Raw genomic sequence first — 18,531 nt, forward strand, 5'->3', positions numbered from 1 at the left:
CTGAGGTTACACTACACCAGGCCCTGCAGGATTAGCTTAGCATCAATCTCAACATGTGAAACATACACAGCCACTTTCGCGTTCACACGGATATCTGATCAGGAGTCGTTTAAGTGACCTTTAGAGAATAGAACTGTGTGCAGATCAGACTCAGACTGTTTGTTCTGCACATAATGACTAAGAGTTTATATTTGTGTTGCTCACTGTTTGCATTGTTCACAGTTCTATTTCTGGCTGTTTGTTTGTTTTATCTGAGATAAAATCTTGCAGAAGATTCTTGTTTAAAGTTGATATTTATATCTTACGTCTCATCTTAGAATCACCTTTTCCAGCCCAGGTCTGCAGAGAACTGTCCCTGAAGCCTCATAAAGAGGCCTGAACATGTGAAGTTGACCTTTTGTCAGGTGAGTCAAGAGCATTTTCCTGTCAGTTTCACCCACACCCTCACATTAAGACCCTTGGTTGACTTGCAGATGACTGCGGGTTTGCATCGGCTTGTTTTGCCTCGTTGTGTCGACAACACAATGAGTTTCTGTCTCCGCCCTCAGTTTCTCAGTGACTGATGTCTCTGCTGCTTTCAGAGAAAAGAGAAAACAAAGCCTCTTCCTGGAGTGAACGTGTTCTTTCCATGACTGCAAAGTGTGACCCGGTGAGTGACTCAGCTGCTTCCATGACGCACGTTTGATCAAATAATTTATTGACTTAGTGAACAGAGCACACATTCAAACAATAAATACAACTAATAAGTTAACAGTGGACTCACAACTTTAAGATAACAGCGTTTTTATAATCAGTCGTCGCTCCTGATGACGCTCAGGATGTTGACGTTGGTTGTTTTCCTTTGACGACACACACAATAATAACTTATTACAGTGGATTGTGTCCTGCAAACATCATTTAGAGTTTCCATGGCGATGATTTCTCTGCAGGTTTGAGCTGCTCGTTTAAAAAGAACGCCCAGTCTGTTCTAAAGAAAGAACTGAGTATTGTACACGCATTCCACACATTCACTCACACACACACACACACACACACACACACACACACACTCACACACACACACCTTCTCTCCGAGGACCTCTCCCATGTCAGAGGACACAGGAATGTTTTCACCACAGCAGCAGCATTCCTCTCCTGTTCTTAGAAAACCACGACATTTCCCAGAAACATGTGGACGCGTCTGAGCTATTACTACACTGGTTTGACATAAAATGTCTTACTATAGTAAGTCGTCAAAAATTTGACTAGAAAAGTCAAGAAAATTGTCTAAAATTTGACCAAAAAACAGTAAAAAAAAATCCAAAATTTGATCAAAGAAAGTAAAAAAAAACATCCTATAGTATGTCATCCAAATTTTGACAAAAAAATCAAAAAATTGTCCAAAATGTAACAAAAAAGTAAAAAATATATATATGTTGTCTAAAATTTGAAAAAAGTAAAAAAAAAACGTTTTTGTCCAAAATTTGACAAAAATTGTCTAATTGTCCAAAATTTGTCAAATTGTCCAAAATTTGTCAAATTGTCCAAAATTTGTCAAATTGTCCAAAATTTGTCAAATTGTCCAACATTTGTCAAATTTTCCCAAATTTGACAAAAAAAGTTTTTTAAAATGTTGTCCAAATTTTGAAAAACATTTTTGTCTAAGATTTGACCAAAAAAAAGTCATAAAAAGAAAATGTCCAAAATTTGACAAATAGTCAAATAGTCAACAAAGATTGTTGGTCTAAAATCTGACAAAAAAAAAAAAAAAAATGTGTCTATTTTTGAAAAAAAAAGAAGAAATTGTCCAAAATTTGAAATAAATTGTTTTGGCTAAAATTTGAAAAAAAAAATTAAACAGTCATATAGTATGTTGTCCAAAATTTGACAAAACAGTCAAAAAGATGTCAACAGAAGCATGAAACTGAGGTTTTACTGAATCATGTAAAACTTCACTGCCCACAGAAACTCAGTCTCCAATCTGTCAAAAGCACATTCTTCAGTCATCCGGACGCCGAGGTCTTAAGTCCTTGAGTCCTTGAGTCCTTGAGTCCTTGAGTCCTTGAGTCCTTGAGTCCTTGAGTCCTTGAGTCCTTGAGTCCTTGAGTCCTTGAGTCCTTGAGTCCTTGAGTCCTTGAGGCCTTGAGCTTCCTGCTGGTCGTCGATGTAGACGCCTACGTGCCTCAGATTCACCTCCAGGCCTAAACCTGTTCGACCTTCAGCAGACGGATCTGTCAGCTCCTCTCAGAGCTCTTGTTTGCTCTCTTGTATATTTGCATGTTAGCGTTCTCGTGGCTCCTTCATCGCTCCTGCAGAACCAGCTCAGGAACCCACTGGTGCAGACGCCGGCTCTCCTGGCAGTAGGTGCCCACCTCCTGTAGCCTGCAGTGATCGGCCTGAGGGTTCTGCACAGGAGACAACATCACTGTTATTATACAACACACTGGCTGCTGCTGCTGCTGCTGCTGCTGCTGCTGCTGCTGCTGCTGCTGCTGCTGCTGCTGCTGCTGCTGCTGCTGCTGCTGCTGCGTGGAATCCATTCAGTGACGTGTAAAACACTGACCGTGACCAGCATGCAGTGCAGGTCCCTGAGCTCCTCCTGGTTCCTGTTGGTGCCCACAGGTCCCAGCAGCAGCTGCTGCAGCCTCTGCAGGCCGCACACTCTCAGGATGGTGATGCCGCTGTCGCAGCAGAACGAGCGCAGCAGCGTGAAGTGGATCTGCAGAGCCACGTCGTCCTCGTCCTCGTGGTCGGCCGCCAGCACGCACAGCACCACGCTGTCTGGATCTCTGAGGAAAGAGGAGGAGGGAACATTGAAATCACGAGTCCACACTTGCACGTCTCAGTGTAATCGTTTCATAATGAGAGACACAGAACGCTCCGTGCTCTGTTGTGAATCAGAACAGACGCCAAAACAAACAAACAAACTCACGCGTGGAACAGTTTGGCTGATTCATAGACGCCAGTGGTGAGACAGTCCTGTTTCTGAGCCGTCAGCAGCAGCTCCTCCAGAGCCACAGCCACAGACTGCATCCTGACATAGACACACAATTAAAGAATTAAGGGTTTGGTGTTGAGCAATAAATCACAAAAACACAGAAAGTCATACTGTAGGATGTCGCCCCAAATTTGATCAAAGAAATAAAAAAAAAGAAAAGAAATGTGTGTAAAATTTGACAAAAAAGTTATATGATAGTATGTCTAACAAATTTTGACAAAAAAAAGTAAAAAAAAAATCTCACAAGTTTGACCAAAAAAAGTAAAAAAAAATGTTTTTGTCTAAAATTTGACAAAAAAGTCATACGATAGTATGTCTTCCACATTTTGACAAAAAAAAGTAAAAAACTAAATTTGTCAAAAATTTGACAAAAAGTAAAAAAAAAAACTTTGTCCAAATTTTGAAAAAAATAATTTTGTCCACAATTTGACAAAAAGTTTTTTTTTTGTCCCAAATTTGTCAAAAAAATGTTTTGGTCCGAAAATAAATAAATAAATAATAATAATAATAATAATAATAAAAACACATACTGAATGATCAGAAAGTCACTGCAACACTTTTTATTCTTAAAATATTCTTAAAAGTCCATATAAATACAGGATAAAACAGTTATTATTATATATAACTATTATTATTATGGTGCATATTTCTTCATGCACTCACACGCACATGACTTCACTTTATTAAATAACTAAACTCGACAAAGTCACTGATGTTTTTACAGTAAATTCTTTAAAGGACGAGAATTTTCTCACCTGTTTTCCACAGAGTCGTAGTTTTCCTCAGGAATCATCGTCTTCTTCTTTCTTTCGTTTTAAAATAAAGAAATCACAGATTAATCCCGGTTTCAGAGAGTGAGCGTGAGATTATTCCTGGTGTTGCAGAGAAGAGAAGATCAGCAGCAGCTTCTGCAGATTTACAGTCAGATTCTGCGCAGTTTGTTGTTGGAAACGTTACGAAACACTGACTTTATACCGAGACTGAGAAGTGGGCGGAGCCAAAGACACTGGCCGAGTTTCGACTCAAAAATAACATGAACATTTTAATAAAAATTAAATAAAGCCTTTGTATTTTAAGATAAAAATATGGTGAGATAAAGCAGTTTTATTTCAAAATAAAAGAAAAAAAAGCATTTATGTTTTAAAATAAAATAAAGCATTTGTTTTTTTTAAATAAAATTAAGATAAAGCATTTCTATTTCAAAATAAAATTAAATAAAGCATCTATATTTTAAAATAAAATTAAAATAAAGCATTTGTATTTCGAAATAAAATAAAGCATGTGTATTTCAAGATAAAATAAAATAAAGCATTTGTTTTTTTTAAATAAAATAAAGCATTTGTATTTCAAAATAAAATAAAATAAGCACCTGTATTTTAAAATAAGAATAAAGCATGCGTATTTTAAAATATAATTAACTAAGATAAAGCATTTGTATTTCAAAATAAAAGAAAATAAAGCATCTGTATTTTAAAATAAAATAAAATAAGCACCTGTATTTTAAAAGCAACATATAATAAAGCATTTGTATTTTAAAATTAAAATAAAATAAAGCATTTGTATTTTAAAATAAAAATATAATAAAGCATTTGTATTTTCAAATAAAATAAAATAAAGCATATCTTTTATAAAATAAAATAAAATAAGCATCTGTATTTTAAAATAAAATAAAGCCTTTGTATTTCAAAATAAAACAACAACTAACCCTTTATGTAATATCTAAAAATAGCACTTGTGTGGGTTTTGGTTGCGTTCATGTGCTGAGTTTACAAAACACACAAAGTCATCGTGACTTCAACAACACGTGATTCTGAAGAAATGATTCAACACAATTTACTGATGGTGAACCATCACTGATTATGATATTATGACTGACACCTAGTGGTGGAGTGATATAACACATTTTAACACCATCCAAATCACTGCATAGTAGTGTTTTTTAACTTTTATTTCTTTTTATTCTCAATTGTCTGTCTCCACCTTTCACCACAACCTGTCTAGGCAGATACTGCACATCTTCTGTCAGAGATTTCTTCTTCTTCCTGTTAAACTGAGAGGTTTTGTGTTGCACGTTTTTGCGTGAAATGCTAGGTTTCGCTGCTCTCGATGATGTTGTGATTTCGGCACGATGCAAATAAAGTTGGGTTGAATTGAACACAGTTGCGTGGAAACAAAGAACAAAACAACACAGTCTTGGTTTTGAGCTGCAGCAAATCAATGATTTTTTATTCACTGCCCACGAGGCTGCGTCGCTGCACAGTTTTACATCAGCGTGAGTGAATTTGCACATTCTTTTTATTCATATCACAAAACCCACACATTCTGACACGAGAGGCGATCGTGGTGAAGTGAAAGCTCCTCAGTGACGTCGTCGTGGTTTCATTCAACAGCCACAGAACTCTGTGTCTTCATGAATATCATGAATGAAACGACGCACAATCACGACGGTTGTTCTCCGCCCGACAACTGAGGTCGTTTCATTCGTTTAAAGTGACAGAGGAGTGTCCGAATATTACGGAATTAACTGTGTTTTAAACTTTTAAAACAAATTGCATTCGTGTTAAAAGTTAAATAGTGCATTCGTTTAAGTGCAAAATGTCCTTCAAGCGATTTTAACCCTTTTCCAGAATAACATTCATTCATTTTACTGTATGTTAAAGTCGTGTATTAACAATTTAACAATTTAACCGTCAATTTTTAACAGTGTAATAGTAGTTTACGTCCAAAAACAGGGCCAAAAAATGGAAGCGATGTCCAAATTACCGTAATAACCACACGTTGGCTTCGACGTGCAACTTCTCTGCTTTCAGAAACCGTTGTAAATTTCCCGTTACGCAAATTTGTGTCGCCTGAGAAAAGCTCGGTCTTAAAGGGTTAAAATCGCGTGTTTGTTTTTCTGATCTCATGCTTTGGTTCTCTCTGATCCCACTGAGGAATATTTCAGCGTCTTTGAGACCACTCTGAAATGAGAGTTAGTTGATTAGCGTGAAACTGCGATGTCGTTAGTTGTGAGTGAGCGTACGAAACCCAAGCAAATACGAATTATTTCACTGTTTAATTCTCCGTTCATTTTCGTATTGCTTTCCTTGACAAACGCTAAATTTCGCATTTCTGCACATATAGAAGTTATGCTAGTTTTACTTTTTTTGAGATCGTTCTACAGGGTTCTCAGTCTTAAGTCGTTAGCTAGCTAGGCTAACTCGCTAACTAGCGATTATTTGACTCATTCTTATTTACAGAATACATGCTCTCGTTACAGTTCGCCATGAATGCACCTGTGCAAATGATGACTTATCCTTTACAATCGTATCACACACACACACTATTATGTCAATATCTGTTAGTCTGATTCCTCATTAGCACGAATATAAGCGTTAATCACTAACGGATTACAGGCGCAGTACCGTTCTAAACCACACACGACGAGGCTCTAGCGCTGCTGAATTGAACTCCACAGATTTGTCTTTGCATGCTCAGATTATCGCTTTTGAAGCAGGTAACAACGACAACAACACAGCGCAGCATAAACACTGTGGGTTCGATGGATTTACGTGGATAATCCTTGGATTACTACGGTGGCCCTGAGGTGCAAAACACAAACGCTAATCAAAAAACACAAACGCAAATCAAAAAACACAAACGCAAATCAAAAACATTAACTCAAAATGGAAACACAAATCACACAACACAAACACAAAAGCAGAAAACACAAAAACATTAACATTAACTTCTGCTTTTGTGTTTGCGTTGTGTGATTTGTGTTTGCGTTGTGAGTTAATGTTTCTGTTTTCTGCTTTTGTGTTGTGTGATTTGTGTTTCCATTTTGAGTTGATGTTTTTGTGTTTTTTTTGATTTGCGTTTGTGTTTTTGATTTGTGTTGTGTTTTGTGATTTGCGTTTGTGTTTCGCACCTGAGAGCCACCGTAGATTCCTCACGAGTTGAGTAAATGAGGAAACGGTGCCGTCGCACCTTCAGAAAAACAAATCTACAACATCAGATTTTTAGCTGACTCTACTGTACACGTTTGCAGACTGACGTGACCTCACGTGACCTTCTGTCCTGTTTCAAACCAGGGTTATTGGTCAAAAAATAAACATGCAGTTCTTTCAACAGGGATGCATGTTCTCTGTGGGTTAAAGAGGGGGAAACGGGGGCTTAAAGATGCAAAAGAAGCCCACAAAAGGAGTCAAAACCAGGAGGGGGTGTGGCCGAAAGTCCCGTTTAATGACTCGTTCAGGCAGTTTCGTGCAGTCGGGGGTCTTTTGCAGTTACTCTGTCCTTGTTTTCTCTCGTGTTCACCCTCAGAACTCTATCTTGCAGGCGGGGAAGGTCTCGTCCTGCATGGCGACGGTGCTGTTGGATCCCAGCACGGTGATGCCCAGCTCCCTCTGTCTGTCCAGGGTCTGCTGATACCACTCCTGCATGGGCGCCGACTCAAAGGTGGGAATCAGGGTCACCTGTTAGTAAAGACACGTTAATCATGTTCAGATTAAATCACCTTTGATCAAGTGTACCTAATAAAGTGGCTGAATGGTGTATATATATGCAGAGGTGGAAAGATTACTGGAATATTCTACTCAAGTAAAAGTACCACTATTTTGATAACAAGTACAGGAAAAAGTACTGTCAAAAATGAACTGTAAAAAGTTAAAGTAAAAAAGTAGCTTGTTTAAAATGTACTTTAAAAATTAGCTTAAAAAAAACCTGCTACATGAGTAACTCCGTACTTTCCACCTTTGTGTGTGTGTGTTCTTGTACTTGCGGCATACTGAGGACCAGTGAGGGTTTTTAACCAACAAAATTAGGTCTTTTTTACGAAGTGAGGACATTTTTGCCAGGCCTCACTTTAAAGGTGCATTATGTAATAAATCTAAAGCAACTAAAGCCATAAAATCCTCCTAATATGTCACAGAGACTCAGGAATAATGTTCATATAACAAACTGAACTCACCAACAACAATAGTACAGACAAAATATTTGCATTAAAAAAAAATATTTTGCAGACTGTAAATCATGTTTATGTTTTGAAATCATGTTTTGGCGTCATGTGGCGCCACCTACCGCCGTCTACCAATCATTGCAGTCAGTAGAGTCTCTGCTGCCGAGCAACCACGGGTTCAGAAAACGAAACCTAAAAGACCTCAGCGTTTTGAATTTAAATGTAGTAACTGTTTTTGGCCACATTCTTACATATGGCGCCTTTAAAGTAAAAAAGTAGCATGTTTAAAATGTACTTTAAAAATGTGCTTAAAAAAAACCTGCTACGCAAGTAACTCAGTACTTTCCACCTTTGTGTGTGTGTGTTCTTGTACTTGCAGCATACTGAGGACCAGTGAGGGTTTTTAACCAACAAAGTGAGGTAATTTTTACGAAGTGAGGACATTTTTGCCGGGCCTCACTTTGTTTTCATTGAAATCACTTCCTTAGGTTGTAAACATGCTAAACTCAATTTGGTACAAAAACCTGTTTTCCAGCCCTGGTGGATTCACACACTTTTTTGCTCTGGGGCTCCACCTGCAGACATTTTATGGTACTGCAGCCAGTAGTTCTTTGGAGATGTCATTCATGAAGTAGATCTTTGTAATTGCGTTGATTTATAAAGTGGAAATGCTGGTCCTCATTTTGCCAGCATTTTTACCGGTCCTCAGAATGCAGCAAGTACAAGAATGTGTGTGTGTGTGTGTGTGTGTGTGTTTACCTGCACCGTGTCAGACCACAGTGTCTTCCCCTCCAGCAGAGCGTCCAGCGTTCGCCTCATCACGTCCTCCCTCTCCGGGCTGTCGCCGCTGATGACGTAGCAGGAGGAGCGAACGCACCTGAAGAAGTCCACGCCCACCGTGGACGCAGACGCTCCAGAGGGGAGATACGCCAGGTCCACGTAGACGCTCACGTCACCGCCGGCCGACGTCGTCGTCGTCGTCTTAGAGCCTGTGACGACAGAAGGGAGACGGCGAAAACTGACGCATGAAGTAAGACGTAAAAGAGAGGAAGGAAAGTTAACACCTGTACCTGTGTTGGGCGAGGATTTGGCCGGTGCTGAGCGGTTGCCGGAGGAAGGCGTACGAGAGGACGGGAGGTTCCCTTTGGAGACCAGGCCTTGACTTCCTGTCCTGTTTTTCCCTGAGGCCAATTTGTGAGCGACGTCGACGACCTGGTGAGATAAATGTGCGACGTTAGATTTCCCTCCGATATCCACAGATATTCACAAAAAACTCTAAAACTAAAATGACAAAATATTTATCGGAAGTGCCTTTCGTTTAGACGGTGACAGCGCAAAAATCTGAAACCACATTCATAATAATAATAATAATTGATGTTTATTTATACATTTAATATTAATTGTCCTCTTTGTTCCATATATTTTAAAGTGGGGGGGCCTGCTCTGTCGCTACCCCATTTTTCCCTTTCACCCCAACCTGTCTAGGCAGATGCTGCACATTTCCTGTCAGAGATTTCTTCTTCTTCCTGTTAAGGAAGGTGGCACTGTGAAGCACTGTCGTACAACAACACCAGGAGCGCGCGCTAAGGCAACTTGAATGTCCGACTGATGGATTATAATCTGACATGTTTGTTGTTGTTTGTCTGTACTGCACGTAGATCTGACGTCAGCGCGTACGCAAGGCTAGCCAGCGTTAGCAGCTCAGAGCACACTTTTGCGTTTTTCAACCCTTTAGACGGGAACGCGACGGTGGAGCGTTTTAAAGATTTCCACTCTGGAGGGTGGCTTCATTTTTTTTGCATTTTTAAGTCCCAAAAACGCTGTCGCCGTCTAAACGAATCTGTCGTAAAAAGCCAGCTTAAACGTGGAATAAAAAGTGAAGACACGACGCCACTTTTGCGTCATCACGTAAACGTCGTAGCCTCACTCACCGCAGGTGGTTTCTTCCCTCGCATGCTGCTGCTCTTCGGTCTCTTCCCGTGGACCTCGGAGTCAGACTGAGGGACAGGCATGGAGGTGTCGGGCAGTGGAGGCAGCGGTGGACTGTCCCTGAGCGGCACCGGAGCTGGGTCCGAAGGCAGAGCCTGACCGGGGCAGACGTCCCGCGGCGAGTTCGTCGGCTCGCTGCACGACTCGTCCTCGTCGGAGTCCAGAGCTCCGTCCGCTGTGGTGGACGGGCAGTCTTCAGTGCAGACGGGGGCGTTGGATTCGCTCGGCGAAGCGTCTTTCAGGTTGCCGTGATGATACGAATGAGCAAACGTGGCTCCTCTGCCGCCCGGCTCGCTGCAGTCAGACGTTTTGAAATGCTTGAACTCGCAGGGAGAAACCAGACAGAGATCCACGTCGTGAGGCGACGCCTCGAAATGCAGACTGTTGGGAGCCGGAGGTCGCCCCCCCGACTCTGAGCCTTGACCCAAAGACCTCGGAGGTTTCTTCATCGCTAAAGACATCCCCACAAAATGGCCTCCGTTGGAGTGCGAGAGGAGAACGCTGTCGTCGCCTTCCCTCTGGCTCGCGTTGGACAGTCCCTGCTCAAAGGACATGGACAGGGACTCGTCGACTTCTGTGGACTGAGGCGAGCTCACCTCTGCTGGCATGGAGTGTGTGGTGGTGGTGGTGGTGGTAGTGGCCACAGATGGAGATGGGTCCGATGACGCCTCTTTAAAAGTACCCAGAGACAGGAAGCTGAGATGTTTCTCCTTGTTTTTGGTCGTCTGCAGCTCGCTTTGGTTGCACGACTGATTCGTCTGGTTGGCGTCCGTCGACTCTGAAGGACTCGTCTGGGCCTGAATCCGGCTCAGCGTGGCCTTGTTGCACCACACGTCATCTGGGGACAGACAGTAGGGAGTGTGGCCCGCGCTGTTGGGCCGCGAGTCCGGGGAGGCCGGCTCTACGGTCGCCTCCTCGTCCGGGCTGACCGGGGCGTGGCTCTCTGGAGAAGATCTGGACGGAGGGCTGTGTCTCAAGGCCCCGTCGAGGAGCGTGTACTCGGTCGGGGTGAGGTCCAGCTGGTCTGTGGGTTCGTTCTTTGGTGCCTTGTTCAAGGGGCATGGAAATCCCACAATTTTTTCAGGTTTGGCAGCATTTCCTGTCTGATCTCTACTGACGGCGTTATCTTGCAGGTCATTGTCACCGCTGCCTCCTCTATCAGCAGCTCCGTTACTCAGGTTCTTTTCATTTCCCGACTCGGTGCGTTCGTTCTTCGCTTGGTGCGATGTTTCCTCCTGCAGCCTGAGAAACTCAGCGGTCATGTCCTCAGGTGTGGATGTTTTGGAGACGCAGACTTCAGGTTCTGTCTCTGGTTTTTGAGCTTCTCGCTCTGGGACATTTTCTGCCACATTCCCAGCGTCAGGTTTTGCTAAGTTGTTATTTGGTAATTCTGTGTTTCCGTTCGCCCTCTTGCCATCTTTAGCCTCCTTCCTTGGCGTTTTATTTGCTTTCTTTGCTCCTGTCTTGGAGTCATTCTTCGCTTCCTTTATTAGCTTAGTTTTATTTTCATTCTTTGGTTTCCCGTCCACTTTCACCTGATCGTTCTTCCGAACACCGTTCTCCTCTTTACTCCCAGTTTTCCCTGCTCCTTTCTTTGAGGTTTTCTTCTCTGGCAATGCTGCTCTCTGCTTCATAGCCACCTCTTTGACTTTGGCTTTATCTCCACCAACACCATTTAACCCTTTGCCCTTTTCTTTCACCGACACGTCCTTCATCTCCTCTCTGATCACTCTTTCTTTCCCATGCTTGGCTGTCGTCTCCTTCCCTTGTGACTTCTCACTGTCCTGGCTCTCCGTCCTCTTGGCCTTTCCGTCCTCCGCCAGTTTCTCCAGGTCGCCCGTCGTCACGGTGGGTTTCTGGAGGAAGGCCAGGCCCTTCAGCTTCTCCAGCCCCTGCAGAAGCTTCGCCTGCGGGGTCACGCCGGGGAACAGCACCCTGACCACCTTCTCCTGAGGACACGCCGGATGCCACACGAGCAGAGCCGACACCGAAGCCAGCGCTGTGAGCGGCAGAGCCTGGGATTTGGACGCTGACGACGCGGCGTCGGGCCAGTTCTGCATGAACGTCTGATACTCCTGGCTGCTTTTGCCAGGACTGAGGATGTACAAGTCCAGCTGTCCCACTCCCATCTTCTGGAACAGAGTTAGCGGCTCGATGGGGACACCTTGTGGTCGAAACATTGACTGCGGCCTGATATCTAACTTCTTCAGCAGCTGCAGGGTCAGCGCCGCCTGCTGTGTGCTCTTCAGTACGTTGTCCACACCTGACAGGGACGAGAATGAGAGCCGTATATAGTATAATATATGTACATATATTTAAAGTAGTTACACACTATTACAAACCAGATCTTTAAGGGAAGCAAGGTCATTAAAAATTAAAGCTCTTGCAGCACTTCTATGACTGTTTAATCCATTTAGAAGAAGGCTATAATTTATTTACCACTACGCTATATTCGAGTAGATTTTACTACGTCACTCACAAGGCTGTTGTTCCACCTGCAACCTGCTGGGGGCGTTAAAGAACACAACTCCGAGCTCAGGGGAAATCAGCCTCTTGGACGAGTCATCTGCACAAATAGAAGAGACAGAGAAACACACAAAGATCACGGAGCGTAAGGTCTTTCTGCGTCAAAACAGTGTTGATCCAGTCAAAATCACAAAATCCCCCGACCTTTGACATCGGAGCTCAGCTCCAGCTCCGCCACCTTCCTCTCCAGGAAGGTGTTGATCCCGGGCAGGTTCTCCGTGCCGACGTGCGTCATCAGAACCGCATCCACGCGGTCCAGGTGCCGCACCAGCTTCCAGAAACAGGCCTGCGAGTCCGAGCCGCCGTCCGCCAGCACCGTGAAGCCGTTGACGGCGAAGAAAGCGCAGTCGCCGCGGCCGGCCGGGAACACGTAGCAGCAGGGACGCGAGAGCTTCAGGAAACCCACGGTGACGGGAGGAGGCAGGAGGTCGAAGGTGGACGGAGGGCAGAGGGTACCAGAGATGAGGGAGGTGAACTCCCCCAGAGCCTCCATGGCAGGCAGAACCTCTGGGGGATTAATGTTGAGTGTGAAAGGGCCCTTCAGAGGCTGGTGCCCCAATAGAGTCTCTCTCCACTCGCCGATGTTGGGACAGCTGAGGGTCAGGCTGAGCTTGGAGTGGGAGGCAGAGCTCTCTTGAAGTAAGAACTGTAGACAGAGGAAACATCCAATAGCAAAAAATTTGCCCTGATACACTTTGACAGTGAGCTGAGTTTCGTCTCAAAAACAAAAATGACTTATTATCTTATTATTATGATGCATTTGCCCTGATCCACTTTGACAGTGAGCTGACTTTCTTCTCAAAAGCAAAAAGTATCTGGGTATGACTTGAAATTTACCATCATAATAGTCGGTTTCACCCTGAACAAGGATCCGTTGAAAATATTTGCATATCTCTTAAGGAATAATTTTAATGATTTTTTGAAAATAATGAAATTATGCATTTGCCCTGATGCACTTTGACCGTGAGCTGACTTTTTTCAAAAAAACAAAAAGTATCTCGGAATGACTTGAAATTTACCATCATAATAGTTGGCATCGCCCTGAACAAGGATCCGTTGAAAATATTTGCATATCTCTTAAGGTATAATTTATATGATTTTTTTTAAATCAGGACATGATGCATTTGCCCTGATGCAGTTTGACAGTGAGCTGACTTTTTTCAAAAAAAACAAAAGTATCTTGGAATGACTTGAAATAGTAGATAGAAGAGATATGGTGTTACCTGCTCTGTTATTATGTGTTTCAGTTGTTGTGGTGAAAACAGTCCTTTGTGAAACAACAGGTCGCCGCTCTGCTCCACGCTCTGACCGGCCAAGATCAGCAGCTTGTGAGCCGAGTCCCGCGACAGCAGACTAAACACCTGCAAAAGCAAGAGTGTGTATTCTTATTATTATTATGTATTCATAATGAAACTTCACTCAGCCAGAGAGGAAAACGATAGATATCATCCTGTACTTACCTCTGAATGAACCTGATCCTGAGACGGACTGATCAGCACCTGAGTGTCCAACACTCGGCCACTTTGGCGCAGACACTTCTGACCTGAGGACGACGACGACGGGGAAACAGAAAAAAAACTACAGATGTCAAAGCTGAACAGGAGGTCAGTGAAGAAACAGGAAGTCATATCGACAGTGGGCGAGTGACTGGTTCAGAAGAACGGAGGAAGAGTGAAACAGCTGAGTCAGAATCTGAGGACCAGATGATGCCAAGTTTACTCAGGCTGTCGGTGAAGCTACAGTCTGAGAGCGAGTGGATGAACATGAGAGAGGCGAACACATCCAAGTGGAAAATATGACCCAAATATGAACAAAACTCTCTCTGCCTTTACTCGGACACAGTTTAATGCTTTGCCAAAGCACTTTGTGAAACTGCGGACTTTTTTGACAAAGAATGAAATACCAGCACCAGCACCAGTCTCAGTAAAGCTATCCTGCAGCCTATCAAACAAAGCCTCACCTGGCTGTAGTAAAATACACCTACACCTCATCTTTAAACGTCACAAACAAAGACACCATCTTCTCTGATAGAACAGTTGCAAAAACTAATGTGACAAAACTCAACTTTTACAGCAGTTTTTACAGCTGCTGGGAAGAGGATTTTAAGCTAAGACGAGCCACGCTAAGCTCAGCTAAGTAAGCTAAACTAACAAGCTGTTTACTCCCAGCATATACTTAATCACTTTCATATTTACTAACCAACTAACTAACTAACTAACTAATTGTTGCTCTTAACTATTCCTTCAAGTGGAATCTCTGTTCCTCCATTTTACAAAGCCACATTAGCATGAAAATTAACTGTAGCTGGTAAGAGGATTTTTAAGCTTATACAAAAAACATTAAGCTCAGCTAAGTTAGCTAAACTAACAAGAGGCTTGCTCCCAGAATATATTTAATCACTTTCATAACTAACTAACAACTAACTAAATGCACAGTAGCATGAAAAGAGTATCAACTGTAGCTGGTAAGAGGATTTTAAGCTAAGACAATCTATGCTAGGCTCAGCTAAGGTAGCTAAACTAACTAGCTGCTTGCTCCCAGAATATATTTAATCACTTTCATACTAACTAACTAACTAGCTAGCTGCACAGTAGCATGAAAAGAGTATCGACTGTAGCTGGTAAGAGGATTTTAAGCTAAGACAATCTATGCTAGGCTCAGCTAAGGTAGCTAAACTGACAAGCTGCTTGCTCCCAGAATATATTCAATCACTTTCATAACTAACTAACAACCAACTAACTGCACAGTAGCATTACCAGCTAACAACTGTAGCTGGTAAGAGGATTTTAAGCTAGCTCAGCTAAGGTGGCTAACTAACAAGCTGCTTAATCACTTTCATACCTACTAACTAACTAACCAAGGACGTTGTTTTTCCAGCCTTGTTTTTTTGTTTATACCATAACTCAAAAACTTACTTTTTGACATGGATCCATCTTCACTTTTGCGTTCTTATTGTTCCTTCAGGTGCTGAGCACACAAATATAATATCATTTGAAATTGTGACTACGGCTGTAAAGTATAGAAGAAGCTCTGGTTCGCAGCTCGTCCTCCACATTCCCGTCTCTATCACTTTGACTTTATCAGCCTTCACACCAGTTTCCCTGGTTGTCCTTGGCTCTGCGTTGAGAGAGGGGGGAGAGAGGTGGTACAGTCTGGACGCTTCTCGCTATTGTTTTCCGTTGGAAGGACCCACCCATGTTTAACAATAATCCAACTGCTCCTCTACTTCCCTTCCTTCCTCTCTTATTGACCTCCAGACCCCGGCGAGCTGCCTGTGTTACCATGGAGAAGCGACTTCCTGTCGGGTCAAAGAATCTGGGTACGAAGCATCGTTCGTTCGCTCTCTCACACAAACACACATTTTTTTCTTACCTGCACCTTTGAAGGACACTGTGTGATGGGACAGGAATTCTTGGAGATAGAGGTTGAGGTTACAGGATTTTAAGTCCACGTCCCACGATCGAATACCTAGAAATACAATAACACAAACACTTGTTTCACAAACTGTATCTGTGTACCAAAAACTTCACTCTATAGGGTTTGTTTCTTCATTTTCGTGCCCTAGACATATTATACGGTGATATACGCTCAGCTGCCACTTTAATAGGTACACAGGACACCTTATAACGTGACACCTCATGTGCTTGTTGCTGTAGCCAGTCTTTATTATTGTCTTTTTATCATCTTGATCCAGTCTGGTCAATTTTTGGACAACATACTATAGTATGACTTTTTTGACCATTTTTAGACGACATACTATAGTAGGACTTTTTTGACCATTTTTAGACATACTATACTATGACGTTTTTGACAGTTTTTGACCATTTTTGGACGACATACTATCGTAGGACTTTTTTGGACATTTTTGGACGACATACTATACTATGATGTTTTTGACCATTTTTGGACAACATACTACAGTAGGACTTTTTTGACCATTTTTGGACGACATTCTATAGTAGGACTTTTTTGACCATTTTTGGACGACATACTATACTATGACGTTTTTGGACATTTTTGGATGACATACTATAGTAGGACTTTTTTGGACATTTTTGGACGACATACTATAGTAGGACTTTTTTGACCATTTTTGGTCATTATTGGACAACATACTATGCTACGAAGTTTTTGACCAATTTTGACCTCTGAAGCCTCTCTTTAAACCTCTACAGATGTTTGAGCATTAAAGTCCCAGTAGATCAGCTCAACATCTCACCATCAAGTCCTTCAGCGGGTCACCTTGACCATGTCTATGTGCCTAAATGCATAGTGTTGCTGTTTTGTGGTCGACTGATTAGATGTTTGCATTAAAAAGCAGTTAAAGGAGTATAAATAAGGAAGTTTATGACTTTATTTAGGTGCAACTGAACTCTGACTTTACAAACCACAGGAAACACCACCCGATTCTTAATATACTAACAGTCTATATTATGTTATATTACGTGACTAACAGTGCAGCCAGTACACTGTAATCATGTACTAGTGTTTCATGCATGCATGTTTTGCAGCCCACAGTCGCTGTTTTTGCAGTGTGAGACACAAACACAGGCTAAATAATGCATTTCTATCACATTCTATTGGAAAACCCGACAGTTTCCCCTGTGAGAAACGACAGAAACGAGGCTCATTAATAGTTCATTTCATACTGACAGTGATGAAGTGATAAAATGGCCTATATTTTTATGCCTCTATTTCACAATATTTGCCCTTTATTGAATTTTTTTTAACGCTGTATAGCTGTTATTTAAATGATTACATGACATGTTTTAGCCACGACCTCCATCTTTACTGCTTTATAAAAACACATATAGATGACATTTAAAAGCATGGTTTGACATTTTCCTTCAGAGCATCTTGTTTAAGGGTAAATGAGGCGAAAGGGGATCCGCCCACTGCTGCCTGTGTTTAATTATAATGTGTAATCCACAGGGATGATGAGGTGATGGTGATGATGATGATGATGATGATGGTGGAGCAGCAGATGACGCATCGCTCAGTATGTGTTAGATGCAATTATTTAGAATAACATAAAAAGGCGCTGCGTTGCTTTCAGGGTCAGTGAAACATCCTCGATGATGATTTAGGCGAACAAAAAAAAAACACAACGCCATTTTTTTTGTGTTCATCCAAATATAGAATCATGCAAATCAAACAGCGACACGAAACATGTTGAAATAACAGATCGTACCTCGTTCAATGTCCGCACAGATGAGTCCAGACTGCGCGAGGTGCGCGGTGCGTCCGACCACGATGAGCAGCGAGTGTTTGCGCTGACTGAAGAGGAGGTTTGCGCTCCTCGGCTCCTCCTGGACCTCCCTCTCCTCCTCCTGCACCCGGCTGCACGCCATGTTGGAAAAAACCGTGCACGGGGATGTGATGTCATTGAAAGAGACGTGACAGCAGATGTGCTGGAATGCAGCCGCGCATTAGTGGATGTGATTGAGAGAGGCTGAATTATTCATGGTGCATGGAAAAAAGAAAAAAAAGACAAATCCAATCGATATCTTCCTCTTTATTGTGGTCCGGAGTATTCACTGAAGTGTTCTAATCAATAATGACCAACAAAGTAGGTGATGGGACAATAAAATCACTGGGTCAGACATCAGGAAACAGCTTTTTATAGCCCAAAACACTCTAAATGTTCCCCAAATTAGTCACTAAACACAAAGAGAAACAAGCCAAATAATAATATTATCTAATAGTATTAACATGTCAACAATGATTAAACAAATGCTTCTTTCTGTGGAAATTCATATTTATTTTTATTATGTTTAACAATGAGTTTCACACTGTTTACAAGACAATACAAGACCAAATACTTGTTTTTAAAAAAGGTAAAATACATACATGCATCCAAACATCCATAATACACACTGTGGGACACAAAGAGGGCGACATGACGATTATGAGAAGGCAAAAGTCGGTTTGTTATTAAAATAAATAAACATTTCTAATACACACAGACACAGAAACATGAACATTTATTGACCTTTATCATTTGACAAACATGTTCCAGTAAACACAGACAGTATTGTCCACACACACACACATGAAAATACACGAATATTTGACAAATGTCACAACCCTACACAAATAA

The 18,531-nt window shown here is 42.0% G+C and overlaps 2 protein-coding genes across 2 annotated transcripts; both read right to left on the minus strand.

The window, feature by feature from the left end:
* Positions 1-2,279: 2,279 nt before the first annotated feature.
* Positions 2,280-3,842, minus strand: LOC310929664 (growth arrest and DNA damage-inducible protein GADD45 beta-like; the record flags this gene model as incomplete). Its single annotated transcript, XM_083892483.1, has 4 exons — positions 3,733-3,842; positions 2,912-3,013; positions 2,543-2,768; positions 2,280-2,384 (listed from the first exon to the last, which is right to left on the minus strand). Exons 1-4 carry the CDS (start codon positions 3,768-3,770, stop codon positions 2,280-2,282), a joined length of 471 nt encoding a protein of 156 aa, XP_083748609.1. The 5' UTR covers positions 3,771-3,842.
* Positions 3,843-7,219: 3,377 nt separating this feature from the next.
* On the minus strand, positions 7,220-17,782 carry LOC310929321 (microtubule-associated protein 1S-like; the record flags this gene model as incomplete). The annotated part of the gene is made up of 10 exons (XM_083892043.1): positions 7,220-7,434; positions 8,676-8,905; positions 8,987-9,128; positions 9,848-12,168; positions 12,385-12,471; positions 12,576-13,077; positions 13,655-13,792; positions 13,892-13,974; positions 15,804-15,899; positions 17,623-17,782. The coding sequence occupies 10 exons, from the start codon at positions 17,780-17,782 to the stop codon at positions 7,279-7,281; spliced, it is 3,915 nt and encodes a 1,304-aa protein (XP_083748169.1). The 3' UTR covers positions 7,220-7,278.
* Between the last annotated feature and the right edge of the window lie 749 nt (positions 17,783-18,531).

This window comes from Microchirus variegatus, assembly GCF_963457635.1.
Source record: "Microchirus variegatus genome assembly, chromosome: 7".
NCBI lineage: Eukaryota > Metazoa > Chordata > Actinopteri > Pleuronectiformes > Soleidae > Microchirus > Microchirus variegatus.